An 18,905-nucleotide genomic window follows, 5' to 3' on the forward strand; every position below is an offset into this window, starting at 1 on the left:
CCGAATAATTTTACAGTGTAATGTAATTAGAATCAACAGTTTGCCAGAAATAACGTGTTTTATAATACATAAACATTTATAATTGAAATATAAAACAGTTAATTTTACAATATTAAATTTCCATTCTTTTTGCAGCAAAAGGGGAACGATTTGCGCAAAGTGTTATGCCAAGTTTTACCACATAATAGTAAGCTTTCCTGCCAATTGGGTTGTGATGTTCTTCGTGTCAAACCAATTTTGAAATACTTCTGAAGCGATATATTTATAATATCATATTTGTTATCTTAGCAATAATTAATTTTTTGCATTGATAACATATATACATTATTATTATAACATAAATATACGATAATTGTTCTCTCAATAACTTTAATTGCAATTTAACGATGTAATGATTAATATTAATAAATACATAACATAATAAGTTATTCTTTGATTTGTGCTCATCTTTTCTTAAAAATTAAATAAATAAATTTTTATTTTTACAATAAATCTCAGAAATTCTTTTAATTTTAATTTTGCTTCTGATGGTCCAATCAGGAGAATTCGTTTTCAAAAAAGAAATTGCGTTCCGACAAACGACATAAGTAATATTTGCATTGTAAATGTGCTAAATAATTTGTACATTAAAATTAAAGTAATTTGTAAAATAAAGAATACTTGTTAATCCTTGACAATCGTAATAAAAGGTAAGCATATATAGTATTTGATTTTCGAAATACGGAAAGTGCATAATCGCAAAGTTAAAAACGGCGCGTAGCGACGTCGCGTCGATCTTGGCGCGTGAAGTTGACCGCGCGGAAAACGAAGCGCCCTCGCCATTTTGATTACGACGCTACCCCTTCGTTTCCAGAACGCGGCGGACGTTGGACAGATCGGCTCCGTGCGGAATGAGTGGCGTCGCGATTCACTTTAAACGTTTAAACGGTAACAATGTACGTATATGAACCTCGCATTCATTATTTACTGCAGTATACCTATCGCGTAGCATAGATTCAGCGTTCGGGTATTATATATTTCTCAAAAATACGTATTTCACGGTGCTTGTCCGGCCGAAGGCGCGTCGCGGGCAATCGCGAAAATGATCATATTTCCGAATGTCGCGAATATCGCAGATATCAGCCGGAAATATTAATACGCCTATTCGCTAAGAATGCAATATGTGACAATCGTACTAAAAGGCGAGCATATTATTTCCTTCTCGAAGTACGTAAATGTATAATCGTGAAATTAAGAGCGGGACGCGCAGCGACGCGGCGCGGCGGCGCACTTGGCGCGAAGAGTTGCCCGCGCGGCAAGAGACGAAGCGCCACCGCCATATTGAATACGTTTTCCTTCTATTTCCAGAACGCGACGGACACGGATCGGCCCCGGAACGAGTGACGTCGCGACTCGTTTAATTGGTAAGCAGTAATCTTGATTAATCTTGCATGCATTATTATTTACTGTAGTATCTATCGCATAGTATAGATTCGGCGCTCGAATATTAATGATTTATAAAAATACGTATTTGGCAGTACTTGTTCGGCCGAAGGCGCGTCACGGGGGCAATCGCGAAAGCGATGATTATTTTATATTTTTGAATGTCGCGGATATTTACCAAGATTATTAATACGCCTATTTGCTTGAATGTAAAATAACAGTTGTAATAAAAAGCTTGGCCATTTAGACCCATTAACGGCGTGGTCCCGTTATGCCCCGGGTCCCCCTATACCCCGGGATTGAGATTATACAAGGGAAAAAAAATATATATATATATATAATTTAAACGGCATACAAATATCAGCCAGTAAAACATTCCTGAGACCAAGAGATTCGAGGATTTTATTTAAATTTATACCTTTTACATTTATTTACCTTATATATAAATATTGTTGAAAATTTGCATTACAATCGCCACATGAAGATAACGACTGCGCGCCATATCAAACTTTTCATAATTAAAACTTTCGGATCTTATCAAGCAAGTATATCTTTTAACATTTAAATATATTATCATAAAATATAAAAAGATATTGCGTGATAAACAATCACAGTATTGTTTCGTTAAAGTTTAAAAACAATCTCTTTAAAGTTTAAGCAATTTCCTTTAAAATAAGCTCTGCTTGCCTGAAATAATTATTTTTTAAATATAAAAATATGAATAAATTTACATAATTATATTTTTCTCGAGGTGCGATATATTATCTCATATTGGACAAACTGGGATATGTTTGGTATCATATTATTATACACACAGAACTGCAAATTATAAATTATGGCACATTCGATTTTATGGATGCCAAGTTCAGATACGACAACTTATTAATAACATACGTGCAGTATTATTATCAATTTTGTCGTATCATGCCAGATTCGTAGAATGATCACTTTAACAATACCATCTGCAGATACATACGGACATTTATTTCGACTATTCCACCGACGAGATATTATTAATAATTATCAATCCTGGAGAGTCCGCAGGTAATTAAAGATCGATATATTATCGATTGTTGATGTAATGGGATTCCTCACAAAACTTTCTTTATTAATGTTCAAAACTTCTTAAAAGTAATTTATTCGAACACGCAATATATGTAGAAATATATTTTTTCACTTTTAATTAATAATAATTGTTTATTGATAACACTTTTCTTATTACAGTGTACATTTTCTTATTAAAATATATATCAAAATCAAAATTTAGTTTAATCTTTGGCATCAATATTGTGCAGCATAAATTTACTAACAGCGCTAAAAAAAATAAAACATTTAAAGAATACAAGGTATATTATGCACCGTGGACTAATATCCCGTTATTCCTCAAATGTATAAGTTTACTTTAGATAATATAAATTATCAGTATTATCACATAATTAATATTTACACAGATAGTTTATTAAATTGACAAAAAAAGATTGTTTAATAACGTAAATGTACTTACGTTAATAAAAAATAGAATTTTATTATTGCCTAATATCATTTGCATAAGATATTATGCAAATGTATCAAAGAAACTGCAACTCAGTCGCGGAGAGCACAGCGAACGCATTAAACAATTTGTAACATCTTTCAGAGCTAAAAATAATATAAAAACTGATAACAGCACGCGGTTAGAGACATTGTAAGAGTAATAATTTCGAAACATTTTATTACATGGCAGCATATATCTCTGTAAAGAGATATCGATCATATCCCGGGTTTCCCTACATTATTCAAAGTAGATACAACAATATGATTAAATTAATACACTTTTATTCATTACGTGAGAATTATTGAATTATAGTATTCCATTTAAATGTTTAAAACGGTAAAACAAATATATATCAGATTGTTATACAAACTCATGAAGTTATACAAACTCACGCACTTTAGTTCAATTATCGGCCGCTTGGTGCTTATCACCTTGTATCTTTGCGATTATTTAAGTTGTTTGCAAAATTTATGTTATACATTTATATTAGAATTTATAATATTTTAGTCAAAAATCTTGCAAATAATTGGATAACTATAATTCTTCAATGTTAATTAGGTTTTATTATTCAGTTTAATTTCACTATTAGCTCCATTTCGGAAAAATGAAATTAACAAAAAGTTTCCTTAGTTCTCGATAGCGATTGTTTTGATATAATTCTTATATAAGGATAAAGCATAGATAAATACTTTGGATCCTATAAGGCAGAACTCATGGTCCGATCTTATACTCAAGATCGTTCTCGTCATACGCTCGAAATGTTGTATGGTCATTTTATTTGCTGGGGATGGTAGTCTTAAGACTGTCCAGACATTATCGGATGGTCTTGAGTATACGCTCGGACTGTGAATATTGTTCCTAAGGATCTGGTAGTCTGATACTCGTCAGGAAAGTGCCTTTACCTTCATTACCTTTACCTGCACATCTATAAGACTGATATTTTATAATAAAACGCTGTGTTTTCGACGTGATATCCAGTAGCTCTTATCTGGCTTAGCCCTATACTTGGGCTAACCAAAAGTAGCAATAAAAATCTTGTCAATTTTATAATTAGGAAATTGTTTCTTTATTCGGTTTTTACTGTAATATGCATTGTGTGAAACGAATATAATGCGGTGATAAAATTCAAACGAAATTAAATATATAGCATTGCGATTGAGGACAACCGTGGTTGAATCAATTACGTATCGATCACAATTGGACATAGATATTGGTAACAATTCTATGTCGGTACCGACCATTTGTGCATCAATCATAATTGTATATTTAATCTCGATCGTCCTCAATCGCAATACTATACTGCTTTGATTCCGTTTGAACTTTACCACCACTCTGTATTCGCTAGTTCACTATGCATATTACAGTAAAAATCGAGTGAAGAAGCAGTTTCCTTGTTCCATTTAAATACATTCCACATAGTTTAATTTAAAAAGTCAGGTAATGGTTTAGGTTTAGGAACTTAAAGCATACTTTGCTCGCTGAACTGGTAGCGTTGACTATTATATTTTTTTTACAAAAGCTGTATTTCTTTATTTTTTTTAACATTATATAGTTACAATAAATGGAAAACATTGTAATAAATTTAAGAAATTTAATAACCCGGACAGCCGAATCTGTCGAGAACAGATTTTGAAAGTGTCTGCTGCAAATTTTGTCGATAGAATGTCAGATAGAATCTTAGCCCTATACTTGGTCTAACCAAAATTACACTGCCAAAAGTACACTGCCTTAGGAAACTGTTTCTTTATTCGGTTTTTACTGTAATATGCATTGTGTGAAACGAATACAAAGCGGTGATAAAATTCAAACGAAATCAAACAGCATTGCGATTGAAGACAATCGTGGTTGAATCGATTATGTATCGATCACAATTGGACATAGATATTGGTCACAATTCTATGTCGGTACCGACCATTTGTGCATCGATCACTATTGTATTTAATCTCAATTGTCCTCAATTGCAATACTATACTGCTTTGATTCCGTTTGAACTTTACCACCACTCTGTATTCGCTAGTTCACTATGCATATTACAGTAAAAATCGAGTGAGAAGAAGCAGTTTCCTTGTTCCATTTAAATACATTCCACGTCTCTCTCATAGTATATCTGCCATATGTGTTCCACATAGTTTAATACAGAGTCAGGTAATGGTTTAAGGTTTAGGTTTAGGAAATTATGCTTACAGCATGAATTCTGCTTACTTAACTGAACCGGTAACGTTGACTACTTTTTTTTTAAAGCTGTATTTTCTTTTTTTTTTAACATTAGTTACAATAACCCGGACAGCCGAATCTGTCGAGAACAGATTTTGAAAGTGTCTGCTGCAAATTGTCGATAGAATATCAGCAGAAATGTAAAAGATACTGATAATAGAACAATAGCAGACTGACTGCAGAAACAGCTCATCCGCTCAAGATCCGTTATTTCGTGACCATTTGAATGATGTAATTCATTTAAATGTTTATGAAATGACGAATTTTTTTCGGTTTTTGCTTACAATCTGTTGTCAGATTATAACTGGCAGACTCTGCCAGCACAAGGCACAAAGTTTAATGCGGACAGAGATGACACCGGATCTTTGTGATTTCTATAAACAAATCTATTGCCAATCTCTTGTCATATATACTGGCGTGAAGTTTACTATTGCACGCCGCCGTGGAGTTTTAGCCGGTAAGAGTCCGGCACTACCCTCGGCTTCTCACCAGAAGCTGGGGGCGTCCATGAGACGTTTTCCACGTAAAAAAAAGCTACCTCCTTAGAAGTAATGCTCACGCGGTTACTGCAAAGTGGATCAGTTTAGCCCTGAAGTAGAAAAAAATGGAGCAAGAAGGAAAGAGAAGTTTATCAAAAGATGATCAAGAAAGAACAGAAGAAACGGCCATGTAAAGAGGATAAACGGAAGACGCATATGAAAGAAATATTGAAGATGGAAATTGAGGTGGAGAAATTAGAAAAACTTTGTCCAGGAAGAAGGCAGAGGGAATAACGACGGAGGAAGAAGAATCGTAGCAAAATGTTGTTAAAAACAGACTCAAGAAACACCTTTCAGGGAGGTATCGCGATAGAGTAGACAATCCAACGATAGAAGACTGAAAAAAGAAAATAAAATAAGAAAAAGAGAGAAGTTTATCGAAGGAGGATCGACGAAGAGGAGAAGAAACGTTGCATTTTTGGATATGCCAATCAAAATGGTCACATTTTTAAGAGTTTCGTTGAAAGTCATCGGATTTTTCGAAAAATACTATTCTCTGAAATATGAAGCAAATTATAGATCGTCTAAAGTTGGTCATGCTTATAACAAAATAAAGTTGAAACTTCACTCTGAATTTATCCAAAACTTTATTCGCTCAGACACAACCTATTAAATTTTAGTCATGTTTCTTATAACCACCAAATTGACAAGTATTAATTACAAAAAAATTAACTTAATCCAGAAATATATTTAATCAAAGAGGATCAATTCAGTTCTGCTTCAAATATGTCTAAAATTTCTTTAAAGGCTTCCAGCACGGGACTGTCGTTCCAACGCACAAAGTAAGCATCCAATGTCGTTAGATTAAAACAAATTATTAATTAGCAGAAATTATTAATTACATAGAGTCACATTAACAAAATATTTTATATATAATTTTAATTTTATTATCTTTTTCTCTTAATTATGCGTACAGTCACATTAATAGAATTTTATGTATAATTTTAAGTTTATTATCTTTGTATCTTTTAACTGTATAGATATTTTCTTTTCCATAATTACTGTTATATAATTCGCATTAATTCTGTCAGCATCGAACGAATAATCTTCATATCTTTACATCTATAGCCTGCTGACAGCTAGAAAGAAAAATAATTATTTATTGGATACAATTTTTCGAGAAAAATGGCCGAAGAAAGATTCGAGGTTGAAGCCGTTCGGGTTTTGCTGTTCTTGGGATCATTTCGACCCTCTCTCGCGATACGATCAACGAATGCCGCCCTACAAGTCGTCACTAATGGCAATCACTTCCGTGCACGAATGTCCGGTGACTAAAATGCAAATGAAATTTTCCACGTCCCGACTTTCCCGGGAGAAGAAGAAGCCGGCAAAAATAAGGACGTCGAACGCAGGGGATCAGCAACGACGATCAAAGAATAGCAGATTAAATTATTCCGAGATCAGTAGAAATAATCGCTATATAAGGCACTATCTAGAGGATGAAGTTGCATTAGCAAAGGATATCTTCTGGGCAGAAAAGAGAAGAATTTACAAGGAGGCGAGGAAGAAGGCGATAAAAATGGGAAAGAAGAAACGTGAGCCTTCTTCATTAAGGACGTTCTCCGGTCCTTATACTAGAGAAAATCGATTTTCTTAGGATTTTCTTGAAACTGTGAATATACGTTAATTTAGGTGTGCTTTATGCGTGGTATAAATTTCAGTACCTCTTCCGGTATAAAAAATAAAGATACTGAGCCTCAAAGTTTCAACTTTTACTAATGAAAAGGTTTTCCAGGCCAAACGGTAAGAGATACGAGGTTAGCCAAGAGGACCAAAGTTGCTCCTCTCGTCGAGTTCTATAAGGAAAAAATGCCAAAACTAAAAAAATTTAAAATTAAATTTTTTTTTTGAAACTTTGAGGCTCAGTATCTTTATTTTTTATACCGGAAGAGGTACTGAAATTTATACCACGCATAAAGCACACCTAAATTAACGTATATTTACAGTTTCAAGAAAATCCTAAGAAAATCGATTTTCTCTAGTATAAGGATCGGAGAACGTTCTTAAGCCTCGAGAATAAAACTGCTGTCGAGTAGTAAAAAGATCTTTTTTTTTTAAATGCATTTTGTATATATTATCTATTCATCTCGAATTTTATGTCGTCTAACAGCGAAAACACAAGATTAAAAATTGGGTGCTTTAAATAAAAAAATTATTTTAGCACTGTAATGCTAATAAGATCGATATTTAAAAAAGCGACATAGGTGAAATATGATTATTTTATTTTATTTTGCATTAATTACTTTATACAATCATTTTATTACTGGGGAATAATATATCAAAGTCTGCGTTCGTTTATTCACATTGGGAGCTATTGAGAATAAACGAACGCAGGCATTATCTTTCTTATGCGGCTGTTTGAGCATTGCTGTTGATAACAGCAAAATTCAATCAGCATAATCAGCAACACGTCATTATACGCGCCATAGTGAGTAATGTCACTATGTTTGCGATAACATTTTGCATCTTTTATATCTTATATTGTTACTTGTTTATACGTATATCAGCATCAAAACATATTTGCTTTGCATGTAAACTGTTCATATCTCTCTCAATTCTATTATGTGATAATTTGCATATGCATTTACAAGGAAAGTTTATATGCAAATTGCAAACATTTTTATCCTACGTATGTATGGTTATAATATATAATGGTATAAATGATAAATGTGATGGAAGAACAATACGAAAGAAGAAAGCTTAAAGAATTATAGCTGTTTGAGAATAGAAGATAGTTGAGAAAAGGAAGAATACAGTTTAAGAAGATTTTAATAGATGTTATTAACGTTTAATTTGTAATCGCATATCTTAAATTAATACATTAATATTTGTAATATTATTTTCTTTTTCTATAGGCGACAAATTCTTCCCAAAGCTGAAGACAGGTCCACGATGGTACCAAGATTTTTCCCCGGATCAAGTATGATGTAAAAAATAAACGATCTCAAACAGCGATTTTATTTCGACAAATAAAAGTTTAATAAAAATGTGATGGAAGATGACTCTTTCTCTAAGATAGCAAAATTACTCTCATTAAATGAAATATTGTCTCTTGATCTTAATTTTTATCTCTAACTAAAATAAAATTGTAGTTACATGATGCTCTATATATTTTAAAATTAAGTTGTATAAATTCGTAGATGAGGAATTTAATGACACTGGAAAATGTAATGCGCACTGATTACGAAGAGACAAAGGCAACTGGCACGCAAACGACACTGATGGCTATCGGCGTCATTTCAACGTTCTTCAAATTAAAGCCGAGCACTATAAAAGAGTTGCACAAAGCGTGCAACTTAAATAGCGTTGATTTTCTGCGAGAAATTTACCGAATCTTAACGGGAAGTGATTTCTGCGAGGAGGGATATAGTATATCTCATTATATCTTAGAATAAAACTAACATAATTAATAGAGCTATTTTTATAAGACTTTCTTTAACGATATCATTTATGTTAATCATACAAGAGAATTATTTAACTCACAGAGAAAGTTTACGATTGTAACGAGAGGATAATATTATCGGCCATTGCATTTTTAACGCTGCCAGAGACAGTGACGGAATTACATAGGAGATTGCCAGCAATAACTATGCCAAGATTGCCACCAAAACGTAATTTTACAACATTGAAAAATGTTATTAAGATGTTTAATTTACTATCTTTAGATATTTGATATCATAATTATTACAATTACCGTTATTATAAATTATACCAATTATTATTAATTATCTCAAAATTATTTATTATTAAAATAAATAGATATTATTCGCTTAGTTGTAATACATATTTTAGCAAAACTAATAACATGTCTGGCGAGGCGAAAAAGTAGCTGTCCTTATAAGGAAGAATTATTTACACGTCCTGATTGGGCCGGTTATCGAAATGCTTTGCGGAAATGGCGAAAACAATGTAAACTAACTGCAATTCCGAAAATAATCTTGCCATTAAACAAATATGGCCAGTTTTTTATTAATGATAGATCAGAGATTAAAAAGCGGAAAAAAGGTATTTCCACTGAGCATCTTGAAGAAATTAGTATGAAGGAATTGCAAAAAGTTTCCTCAACTACGTACGGTCAGAAAGGTAAAAATAGATGAATTAAATACAGAATATGTAGTAGACTTTTTAACATAGCGATTAGTTGGTGTATTTTAACAGCATAATAAGTAAATATAAATTGATTAAAGTATCAATTCATAAATAAATGTAATAAATATTGTTCAACATATAAACTTCAAAGATTCCTCAAGAGAACAAAGTGTGGAAACGGTAAAATCAGCAACTTTTAACATTTTTCGATCGCCAGACGATGGCAAAAAATTTAGTTCTACGACTAGGAATCTTAGAGAAAAACCAGGAATCATGGAATATAAAATTTACGGTATAAATTATTGCAATTTTATTGCTTTTTTAAAATTGAAGATAGGAAATTCATATAACAAAAGATATATTAATATCTATATAAGCATTAAAAATGAAACTTTAAATGTTCGATAAACTTTAGGCCCGCCGAAACCGCCAGGAGCGGGCCAAAAATCCTGGCTAGGAAAGAAGGACGCTCATTACATGATAGCTGGCGTATCCAAGGATTCACACGATTATCCTGTAACTTATGAAATCACAGGCGTGGCCAATGTGACACCCAGCAACAGCGACGAGAAATTCTTCGCAGTGCTGAAACTCGACCAATTTAAAAAGGTTTTTCTCAGTGGCAGAGAAAATCTGTCAATAAATTGGCAAGAATGGCTGCAAAACGCTGATGAAGACTATAGACAGTTGGAGGAAAAAGCTGACGAGTTAGTCAAAAATGTACAGACAACTATAAAATCGGGATTTCCTGGCCCCGTTTGCGATAGTTGCTGCTCATGTCGACAGACAAGAAAGTTTGATGAAAAATTGCAACAAAGCGAGATTGGCGAGACGTTGATTAATGCAGAGCAGAATGGAGAGAAAAATACGTGAGAGATTATTATAAAGGCTAGATTTAGATAGTGTTTTAGATTAGATAACTTAATTAAATGGATGTTTAAATTATAATGGTTATTATATAATTTGACGTTTACAACGATTGAATAAATTATAACTTTATTAGCAATTTTAATATTAATTTTGAAATTTTTGAAAATATGAATGTTTACACCTTTGAATACTGATACCCTTCGATTCTAATTCTGGAGTTTTAGATTCTGAAATCTGTAAAACTTTGGTGACTTTTAAGATCTAATACTAATTTAAGATCTAATTTTTAATCTTATAATTCTCTCTTTTCAAAATTTAAAAAGTTAAACTCAAAAAGTAGAACTCAAAAAATTAAAGTTTTAAAAATGAAATAACATGAAATAAAATACAAGGACGTTGTTTGCGATAGACACATCGCGGATTCGATGGCAATGCAATCCTCAGGGCAGAGTGCAACAGGATCACCAATTAACCAGGAGGATGAGATTAAAACAAACATCATTATCAGTGGCGTTACCAAAGAGGCTGGGCAAACTCAATACTATATATCGGGTATTCAGAAGGACAAAATACCACGAACGCCTGAACCTCCGATACCTCAACCCGTCAGGAACGTTCCACCTTGTTCGTGTGCTATTCAGCAAATGACTGATAAGGACATAAATCTGTCTGCGAGCAAGGACGACATTCCTTGGACGAAGGAAGAAGGATTGTGTCCCGGAAAGAAGTACAGACCAGATGAGCTGGGTGGATATTCTTGCAAGACATATCCTGGAGATAAATTCTGCAGGTACAATCCTTTCATGAAGGAAATAATGGAGAGGAGAAAACTAGAGAAACGAGGAGAAGAAGAAGTAAAAGAAAAGACTGCATTTATTGAAGCAAAGGAAGAGACTCAAATTTTAAGAAAGGATGTTACGGAGAGAAAGAAGGATAAATTCATTCCTGACCCTGATTATCCTGCTTACGACGATCCCTGGAACATATCGCGAACTGCGCCCAAGGCGAAAATAACGAAAACAGATTATGAAACAACTTTGAAGTTGACACCTCCAGCATGGCTCACAACTTCTTTGCCATTAAAAACGCAAGAAAGACAAAATGACATCTCTTCCTCGAAAGAACTGCAGAAAATTAAAAATATTGCACAAGATAAGGAAAATAATAAAAAAACTTATAAAATCTTTTCAAAATCATCAAGGAAAATAAAAAAAGAAATGAAAGATATGAAGAAAGAAGAACCGATATCATTAAAGAAGATTGCAATTAATAAAAGAGGCACAAAATTGTCGAGTAAAGTTTCTGATTTGATGACAATATTCAAAATGGGAAAGAAGCAACAAACAAAATCATCATTACCTAACAATCCAACTAAGCAATCTAATAAAATTAATAAGGTGACCAAACACAGCTTAAGGAAGAAAAAGAAAAATATAATAAATGAAGCTGAGGAAATCGATAATCGCAAGCGAGAAATGGCAAAATTAAAGAATATGTTTAAGTCTTTAGCGGGGATTTTAGATGACATCCAACCGGCAATTCTCCCAGGAGAGTTGTCGGCAATTAATCAACGTAATCCAGAAGAGAAAATCGAAGAAATAGTCGATTCGTCAGCTGCCGACGATGAAGAAGAGAACCAAAGAATCAAAAAGGGAACTTACGGTTGGAGAACGAAGTCGGAGCAGGAACTTCCGGCGAAGAAGACTCTGGCCTATCTCTGCGAACCGGATTATCCTTTGGAGACGATGGCGGTTCGTCCCGGAGGACGACCGTGCCAATGTAGAGAGAATAGAAATAAAAAAAAGATTCTTATGTATAATGTAGGCGGTTTGATGGAAAGGAAAATAGGTGGGAGAAAAGCTAGAAGAATTAGATTGGAGGAAGAGAACAGAATTATTGATGGTGTCCTTTATGTCACGCCACCCGTTAGTCCCCGAAAAAGTGATGAATACGTTCCAGAATATGATCTTCTCGAATCGCCGTATGACATGTGTGTTAGCGAAGCTACGGATGAAACATTGAAGCTGATAGAAAAGTATTCCGGACCCAAAAGCTTGGTAGAAAAGATACGGAGAAAACCAAAATTATGCAATTGTAACAACGCCGTCACAAAAAAAGATCTTATTAATCAGAAGCGAAACCTTGAAGAGACTCGAAAGAAATTAATGGAGTCCAAATCACCAGAGGAAAGATGGAAGATAGCGTTGAAGGATGCAACATTGATGGATTATTTTACGCAGCGCGACAATAACGCTCCTTGCTGGACGTCTTGCAAGAAAATTGCTCGTAGTGCCAGGTTAGTAAGAAAAAAGATTAGCCTAACGAAATTGTAATTATTAAAGTCAAAATTTTGTTATATCAATCATTTAGTAAATTCAAATTTGCAATATTAAATTTTCAATAATTAATAAGTTTATTTTAATAAGATACTAATTTAATATTCCAATTAAATATCGAAGGCTCAGACAATTATTAAATTAACTAAAGAAAGTAAGAAGCATAGAGCCGCGCAACTGGATATTAACATTGAAAACATCGTATTTATGATAAAATCAAAACTACATACATACTACGTTTCGGTCTGTTGTCGGTTAGATAAGATGTTACAATCATCTTTAGTGTAAGAATAATGTCGAAGGTTAAAAATTAACGCGGTAAAGTATAATCTAAAAGATAATATAGTTCATAGTTCGCATAAACTCGCAACGTTATAATTACGTAAGCGCTAAATACTTCGGTGTTGAGAAGTCGAAAAGTCACACTTAAAAATTCTAATGCTAGTATGCACAGTTAAAAATTAGGTAAGAGATAAAAAATAAAAATTAATTATGGATACATACATCAACGTTGTGAAGAGAAAGCTTGTGATTTCCTTATGGCAAATCATGTTGTAAGGCTGCAGTTACAGTACAAAACGGTCGGATAGATGTCGGACTAATAGATACGGGAGAACATGTTCGTATATATAAAACAGTCATGAAAAGAGGGGAAGTGAGGATGAATGGGGAATAAATGAAGCTAATAGGATGGAAACAGATTCAAGGCCGGAAGGTAAAATCCTCGGATAAACGTTCGATATCATTCTGTATGTTTAATGCAGTGGGTTATCGCTTAATGTGTACCATCTCCCAGATATTATTCTTTTTGAATAGGAAGAGTCAAAGAACATTTGATCTGACATTAATACAAAGTCTTGTTCCCCGACTGTTATTTCCTGCCATCGCTTACAAACTAATCACGACTTTGATTACGTCCAAATTTTAGACAAGAAACCTTCCTATTTAAAAAGAATAATATTCGACTTTGATGTACGCATCCAGATTTAAATTTTATTTTTTATCTCTTAATTTTTGATCATACAAACTAGCATTAGAATTTTTATACAATTACAATGTGACTCTTTGACTTCCCGACACCCGAAGTATTTAGCGCTTACGTAATTAACGTTGCAAGTTTATCTGAACTAGCCGTTTTTATCTTTCAGTTTATATTTTACCGTTAATTTTTATCTCTGCGGTCAATACTTTATATATTTCATTTCACTATCTGTCACGACGCAGCGACGGTCACGACTGTCACACACTATTCATTTCTTGTATATATTTCACTATCTGTCATCTGTCACACTGTCACGACGCGGCGACGGTCACGACTATCACACACTATCTATTTCTTAGTTATCAAAAACAGTAAAATATAAAAACAAAACAAATAGCTTCCTTCGCCAGTAAAATATAAACTAAAAGATAAAACGGTTTTTTACACTGAAGGTGGTCTGATAATAGACCGAAACGTATGTATGTAGTTTTGATTTTATCATAAATACATGTATGTTTTTAACGTTAACACTCATTGTCAATTGCGACTCTATATGTGATTTTTACTCAGTGAACACAATGTTTGAAATCGGGTGTCCCGATTTGGGACATGCGTGTTGTCTGGGTACTTTCTTTAATTATTCCAATATTTAATTTCCAACATATCATTCAAACATAATTAATAACGACGATATTAGCAAGCTGTTCATATTATTGAACATCATATGGGTTATTGCAGACCTCGCAGATTGAAAGTAGTAAAGCCCGTGTGCGAATGTAAATACGAAAGAAAGATTATAGAGCGAAATGAAGAAAAAACCGAATGGAAGGCGCGCCAACAAAGACTGAAGGCTTTGAAGAAGCAATCTTTTATGCACATTGCTGATCTTTCAAGACCGATGATAGAGGACAAAAAGTTTATTATATCAGATGTAAAAAGAATCCCGCGAGAAGATGAGAAAGACGACATCAAGTATTGCATATCAGGTGTGGCAGAAGATGTTTCTATGTCGTCACCTCAGAAAATAGTCGATGGCCTGAAAATGTCCACGCCGTTCCAAACACCCGTATCTAGTGAGGAAGATATTTTACGAATTGTTGCTCCGCATCGACATTGGTCGCCAACAAACATTCCACCAGGTCCGTTGCCCAGGAAGGAAGATATCTTGAAAGAAGAGATGGAACGTAGAAAAAAAGCTAGAGATGAAGCATTTAAGCTGATTTATGGAGATAAGAATGAGCAAACTGCATCTTATTCGACGACTCGTGATGATCCAGAAGCATTCGACGGTCAGAAATTGATAAAGAAAATCGAAAAGAAGAAAGATGACACGAAGGAAAGTCACACAAATGTAAAGAAGGAAACGTCCAAAGCGATAATGAAATTACAATCATTGAGCAAGAAGAATAGCAGCAAAATAGGATATCATAAAGGCGCATCGCATAAAGAAATTACTGTTAAAGTAGTTCGTGAAGAGAATAAATATTCCGAAGGAGCTGTTGGCGAGATCGGCCATCAGCCAAATGTATCATACAGACAAGTGATCGATAAGACAGCAGAACAGATTGATCATGGAAATTATCGAATAAACGGAGGCGGCGATAAAAAATATATAAACAATAAATCTGATCTTATAACGATAATGAAGGTATTTTTATGGATCTTTTTAGTCTGCATGATAATTTCAAAGTATATCGATATCAATTATTTTATTTACAAATGTGGTATCAACATATTGATCAGATTAAATTATGTAGAATCTAAAATGTATATATAAAATTTCAGGTCGAATTAAAGAAAATGGCTGCAGAAGGTTATGCATTCGCCAAATTGCCGAAATGTTATCTAATGCCGCAGCTTCAAGATTGGCTCATGTACAGGGAGGGTGTTGTTTTCTCGGAAACGGACAAAAGTACTTTTTGGTGGCGACGAATTAAAACGTCGTCCTTTTTTATTTCTAATTGTTTCCTACAATTATTTATTTTTTTCCTGCTTTCATCCTAGAAAATTTGATGCAAGCGACCCGTACCACTTGGGAATTAATAAACATGCAAAAGCTGGAGATCGAGAAACCATCATTGCACATGACAAAACATCAACTAAAGAGATTGACTTATGATCAAGTTGACAGGATAAGGAGAAAGGTCAATTATCATTTTCATTATCTGCAAATTTTTATGTAAAGGTCATATACCTATATACTTTACATGATATTCATTTGTTCTTTTTTTTTCAAATTTCGTTTCCTTTCTCTATTTTTCATAATTGTTCTCTACTTCGATATCAATTTCTTAAATTATTTTAAGTTCTAAACTAATTATTTATTTTTTAATTAAAACAAATTTATTATTACTTGTGTTTCGAACAGATTGAAAAGATCAGAGAGACATATCACAGCGAAGTGCGTAAATCGCGCGTTTCTTACGCCCGTATGATGTGGAGTACCATGGAACATGGAAAATTTCCTTCCGCGTCATTCAAAAGAACTTTCTTTACATATATGGCTAGCAAAGAAGCCGATGGACACGTTTATAAACCATGGTTGCCTTCCGAAGCACGCGAACGAGATATCAATTTTTGTTGCTAATAGTAATTGTTGATTGGAATTTTACACAGTTAATATGTTTACATATAATAGTTTAATTAAACATATAATTAATAATACTCCAAATTTTTAATAATATATTTAATTAATAAATATATTAATAAATATATTATTAATTAAATATATAAATAGTAATAAATTATATTTGTTTTTTAAAATGTTGTTTTAAAAATTAATTTTATGTATATAAAATTTCTATATGTAACATTTAGAAAATTATTATTTGAATATATTGACAAATTACACACACACATATTTAAAATCTAGTTTATTTATAAACATTTTTAAAAATAATAAATTCACTAAATTTATATAATTATCAACTATTTGTTTTTATAATAATTTTTATATAATAATTTAAATTTTTCTCTTGCAAAAGTTTGCTTACCGATGATAATTTCTTTGTTCGACTGTTGATGAATGTGTTCTTGTGATGACGCTAGATGACATCTCACAAATTCAATCTAAATTTTTTCACACTGTCGCCACTGTCGCCAGTAGTTGCCAGTAGTGTCAACTGTCAAGTCGTCAAGTGTGCACTTGCACAGCTGTGGCTGCATAGTGCATAGTGCATACTGTGCATAGGAGTCTGATGTTTGTTTATTATTAACCTCTAATTATTTCCATACTGGAATAAATAACAGAATGTTTAGAGAAACTTTATGATTAAAATAAAGAAATTTTTTAATTGAAAAGAAAGTGATTTAAAAAAGAAAGAAACTCCAGCAAAATGTCTGGTACATTAACGTTCCTACATCAATTTTGTAGAATTGCAATTATTTATCCGACCTCTGTTTACTCATCTACTTGTAAATTTGCAGAAATAGATACAAGCTTGCTGGTAATCATTCTGGATGTCAATCCGATGCAGCGGATAGTGAAGCAAGAAACAAAGATACTGTCACAATGTTTAGATTCTACAATCGTCTTTGCCAATGCACATCTTATGCAGTCGTCCAATAATGAACTGGCGATAATGGCATGCCACGGCCACAGTGCTAAATTCCTCTATCCTTGTGAAAGTACAGTAGAAATAAGGCAGATGGATGGACAGTATGAAAAGTTTACCATGCTGGAGCGCACAGTGCGTCAGCAATTGCAGCAGGTCATCAGTGATATCTCCATGGATGTTCCATACATGGAAAGTCTCATCTCTGGCGCGCTCAGTATGGCGTTGTGCTATATCGCTCGGTTGGAGCGAGAGAAGGTTGCTGGCCAGAAGCTGCATCCCAGAATATTGGTGATCACTGCCAGCAATGACTCCGCCACACAGTACATGAACTACATGAACATATTCTTCACCACACAGAGAATGGTTTTTGTCTCTTATTGGTTTTTTTATATTATTATAATAACAGGATTGGCAATTTGTAACGCAAAGGAATCTATTTGGTTACTTCCAGAATGTTATTTTGGATGTATGCAGCCTGGATCAGGAGCTGACACTTTTGCAGCAGGGCTGCGACATAAGCGGCGGCAGTTATCTGAAAGTACCACAGCTTGCTGGATTGCTGCAGTATTTACTGGTGAGTTATTCATTGCTTAATTTTATTACAATTGACGCAAATGCGATTATTATGTACACCACAATTTATTTCTGTTTCTTTTTAAATAATTTAGTGGGTGTTTCTGCCGGATCCCAGCGTTAGGTCAAAATTAGTTCTTCCTCCGCCAGTGAAGGTGGATTATAGGGCAGCGTGCTTTTGCCATCAGGAACTTATTGATATTGGATATGTTTGTTCCATATGTTTGTCAAGTAGGTATTGCTCTAAAGTTACGTCTAGTTAGTAATGTCAAGAGTCAATTTTAATCAATGTGAAACAATGTAGAAAACATTTAAACACTGATGTTGAACATTGTTAAATTTATTTATATTAAAAAGGTGTCTTTATCTTTTTTATAGTCTTCTGCAAATTCAGTCCAATATGCACTACTTGTCAGTAAGTATTTTCGTAGCTGATATATTAATTATGCTATGTATTAATACATAGTATGTATTAATACATATACATACTATGTATTAATACATTTTATGTATACCATAAAGGCATAAAATAAACGATAATTGTGAATTATTGAAACTTTTTAAAGCACGGTATTCAAGATGCCAGGACCTATGCCGATGAAAGTGAAAAAGAAGAAGAAGATATCGGATATCGTCCATTAACCTTGTATATTTCACACATAGCGATTACATTTTGTAAATAAAAGCTACGTCATATTGTAAAAACTGTCCTTAGGATTATGACTTCTTGATCATAACCATAGTGTGATTAATTACGGAGAATGAATTCCATAGATAAAAGAAACGGTC

General features: G+C 33.4%; 4 protein-coding genes across 7 annotated transcripts in view; 3 read left to right on the plus strand and 1 right to left on the minus strand.

The window, feature by feature from the left end:
• Positions 1-424, plus strand: part of LOC139771412 (uncharacterized) — a 4,001-nt gene extending 3,577 nt beyond the window's left edge. Inside the window, exon 6 of the mRNA XM_071704155.1 lies at positions 136-424. Coding sequence (XP_071560256.1) covers positions 136-252 — 117 coding nt within the window. The 3' untranslated portion in view covers positions 253-424. The remainder of the gene's footprint in view (positions 1-135) is intronic.
• Positions 1-13,659, minus strand: part of LOC139771406 (spermine oxidase) — a 27,244-nt gene extending 13,585 nt beyond the window's left edge. Inside the window, exon 1 of one of the 3 annotated variants that reach the window (XM_071704137.1) lies at positions 13,509-13,659. In XM_071704137.1, coding sequence (XP_071560238.1) covers positions 13,509-13,555 — 47 coding nt within the window. In that variant the 5' untranslated portion in view covers positions 13,556-13,659. Of the gene's footprint in view, positions 1-12,329; positions 12,460-13,508 lie in introns of those variants that run through there. The other 2 variants (XM_071704141.1, XM_071704138.1) reach the window with 2 other exon arrangements.
• Positions 6,910-17,124, plus strand: LOC139771405 (uncharacterized). 2 transcript variants are annotated; one of them, XM_071704136.1, is made up of 13 exons: positions 6,910-7,244; positions 8,565-8,629; positions 8,850-9,078; positions 9,195-9,320; positions 9,502-9,792; positions 9,950-10,090; positions 10,214-10,667; positions 11,078-12,964; positions 14,725-15,634; positions 15,772-15,898; positions 15,991-16,130; positions 16,355-16,575; positions 17,035-17,124. In XM_071704136.1, the coding sequence occupies exons 1-12, from the start codon at positions 6,923-6,925 to the stop codon at positions 16,571-16,573; spliced, it is 4,911 nt and encodes a 1,636-aa protein (XP_071560237.1). In that variant the 5' UTR covers positions 6,910-6,922; the 3' UTR covers positions 16,574-16,575; positions 17,035-17,124. The 2 variants fall into 2 exon arrangements, with proteins under 2 accessions (XP_071560237.1, XP_071560236.1); XM_071704135.1 differs by lacking the exon at positions 17,035-17,124 and adding an exon at positions 16,971-16,987.
• Positions 17,110-18,826, plus strand: Tfb4 (transcription factor B4). Its single transcript, XM_071704167.1, has 6 exons — positions 17,110-17,328; positions 17,413-17,906; positions 17,995-18,117; positions 18,212-18,347; positions 18,495-18,531; positions 18,683-18,826. The coding sequence occupies exons 1-6, from the start codon at positions 17,322-17,324 to the stop codon at positions 18,756-18,758; spliced, it is 873 nt and encodes a 290-aa protein (XP_071560268.1). The 5' UTR covers positions 17,110-17,321; the 3' UTR covers positions 18,759-18,826.
• Positions 18,827-18,905: the final 79 nt, after the last annotated feature.

This window comes from Temnothorax nylanderi, unplaced genomic scaffold, assembly GCF_030848795.1.
Source record: "Temnothorax nylanderi isolate EJ_2023f unplaced genomic scaffold, tnyl_v1.0 TNYL_tig0039_pilon, whole genome shotgun sequence".
Taxonomy (NCBI): Eukaryota; Metazoa; Arthropoda; class Insecta; order Hymenoptera; family Formicidae; genus Temnothorax; species Temnothorax nylanderi.

Excerpts from the sequence above, each read along its gene's own strand:
- LOC139771405 (XM_071704136.1), top strand. The coding sequence starts at position 6,923 with ATGCCGCCCTACAAGTCGTCACTAATGGCAATCACTTCCGTGCACGAA. Across the intron at positions 8,630-8,849 it reads AAGATTTTTCCCCGGATCAA|ATGAGGAATTTAATGACACT; the intron begins GTATGATGTAAA and ends ATAAATTCGTAG. Across the intron at positions 15,899-15,990 it reads TTTCTCGGAAACGGACAAAA|AAAATTTGATGCAAGCGACC; the intron begins GTACTTTTTGGT and ends CTTTCATCCTAG.
- Tfb4 (XM_071704167.1), top strand. Across the intron at positions 18,118-18,211 it reads GATTGCTGCAGTATTTACTG|TGGGTGTTTCTGCCGGATCC; the intron begins GTGAGTTATTCA and ends TAAATAATTTAG. Across the intron at positions 18,532-18,682 it reads CCAATATGCACTACTTGTCA|CACGGTATTCAAGATGCCAG; the intron begins GTAAGTATTTTC and ends AACTTTTTAAAG.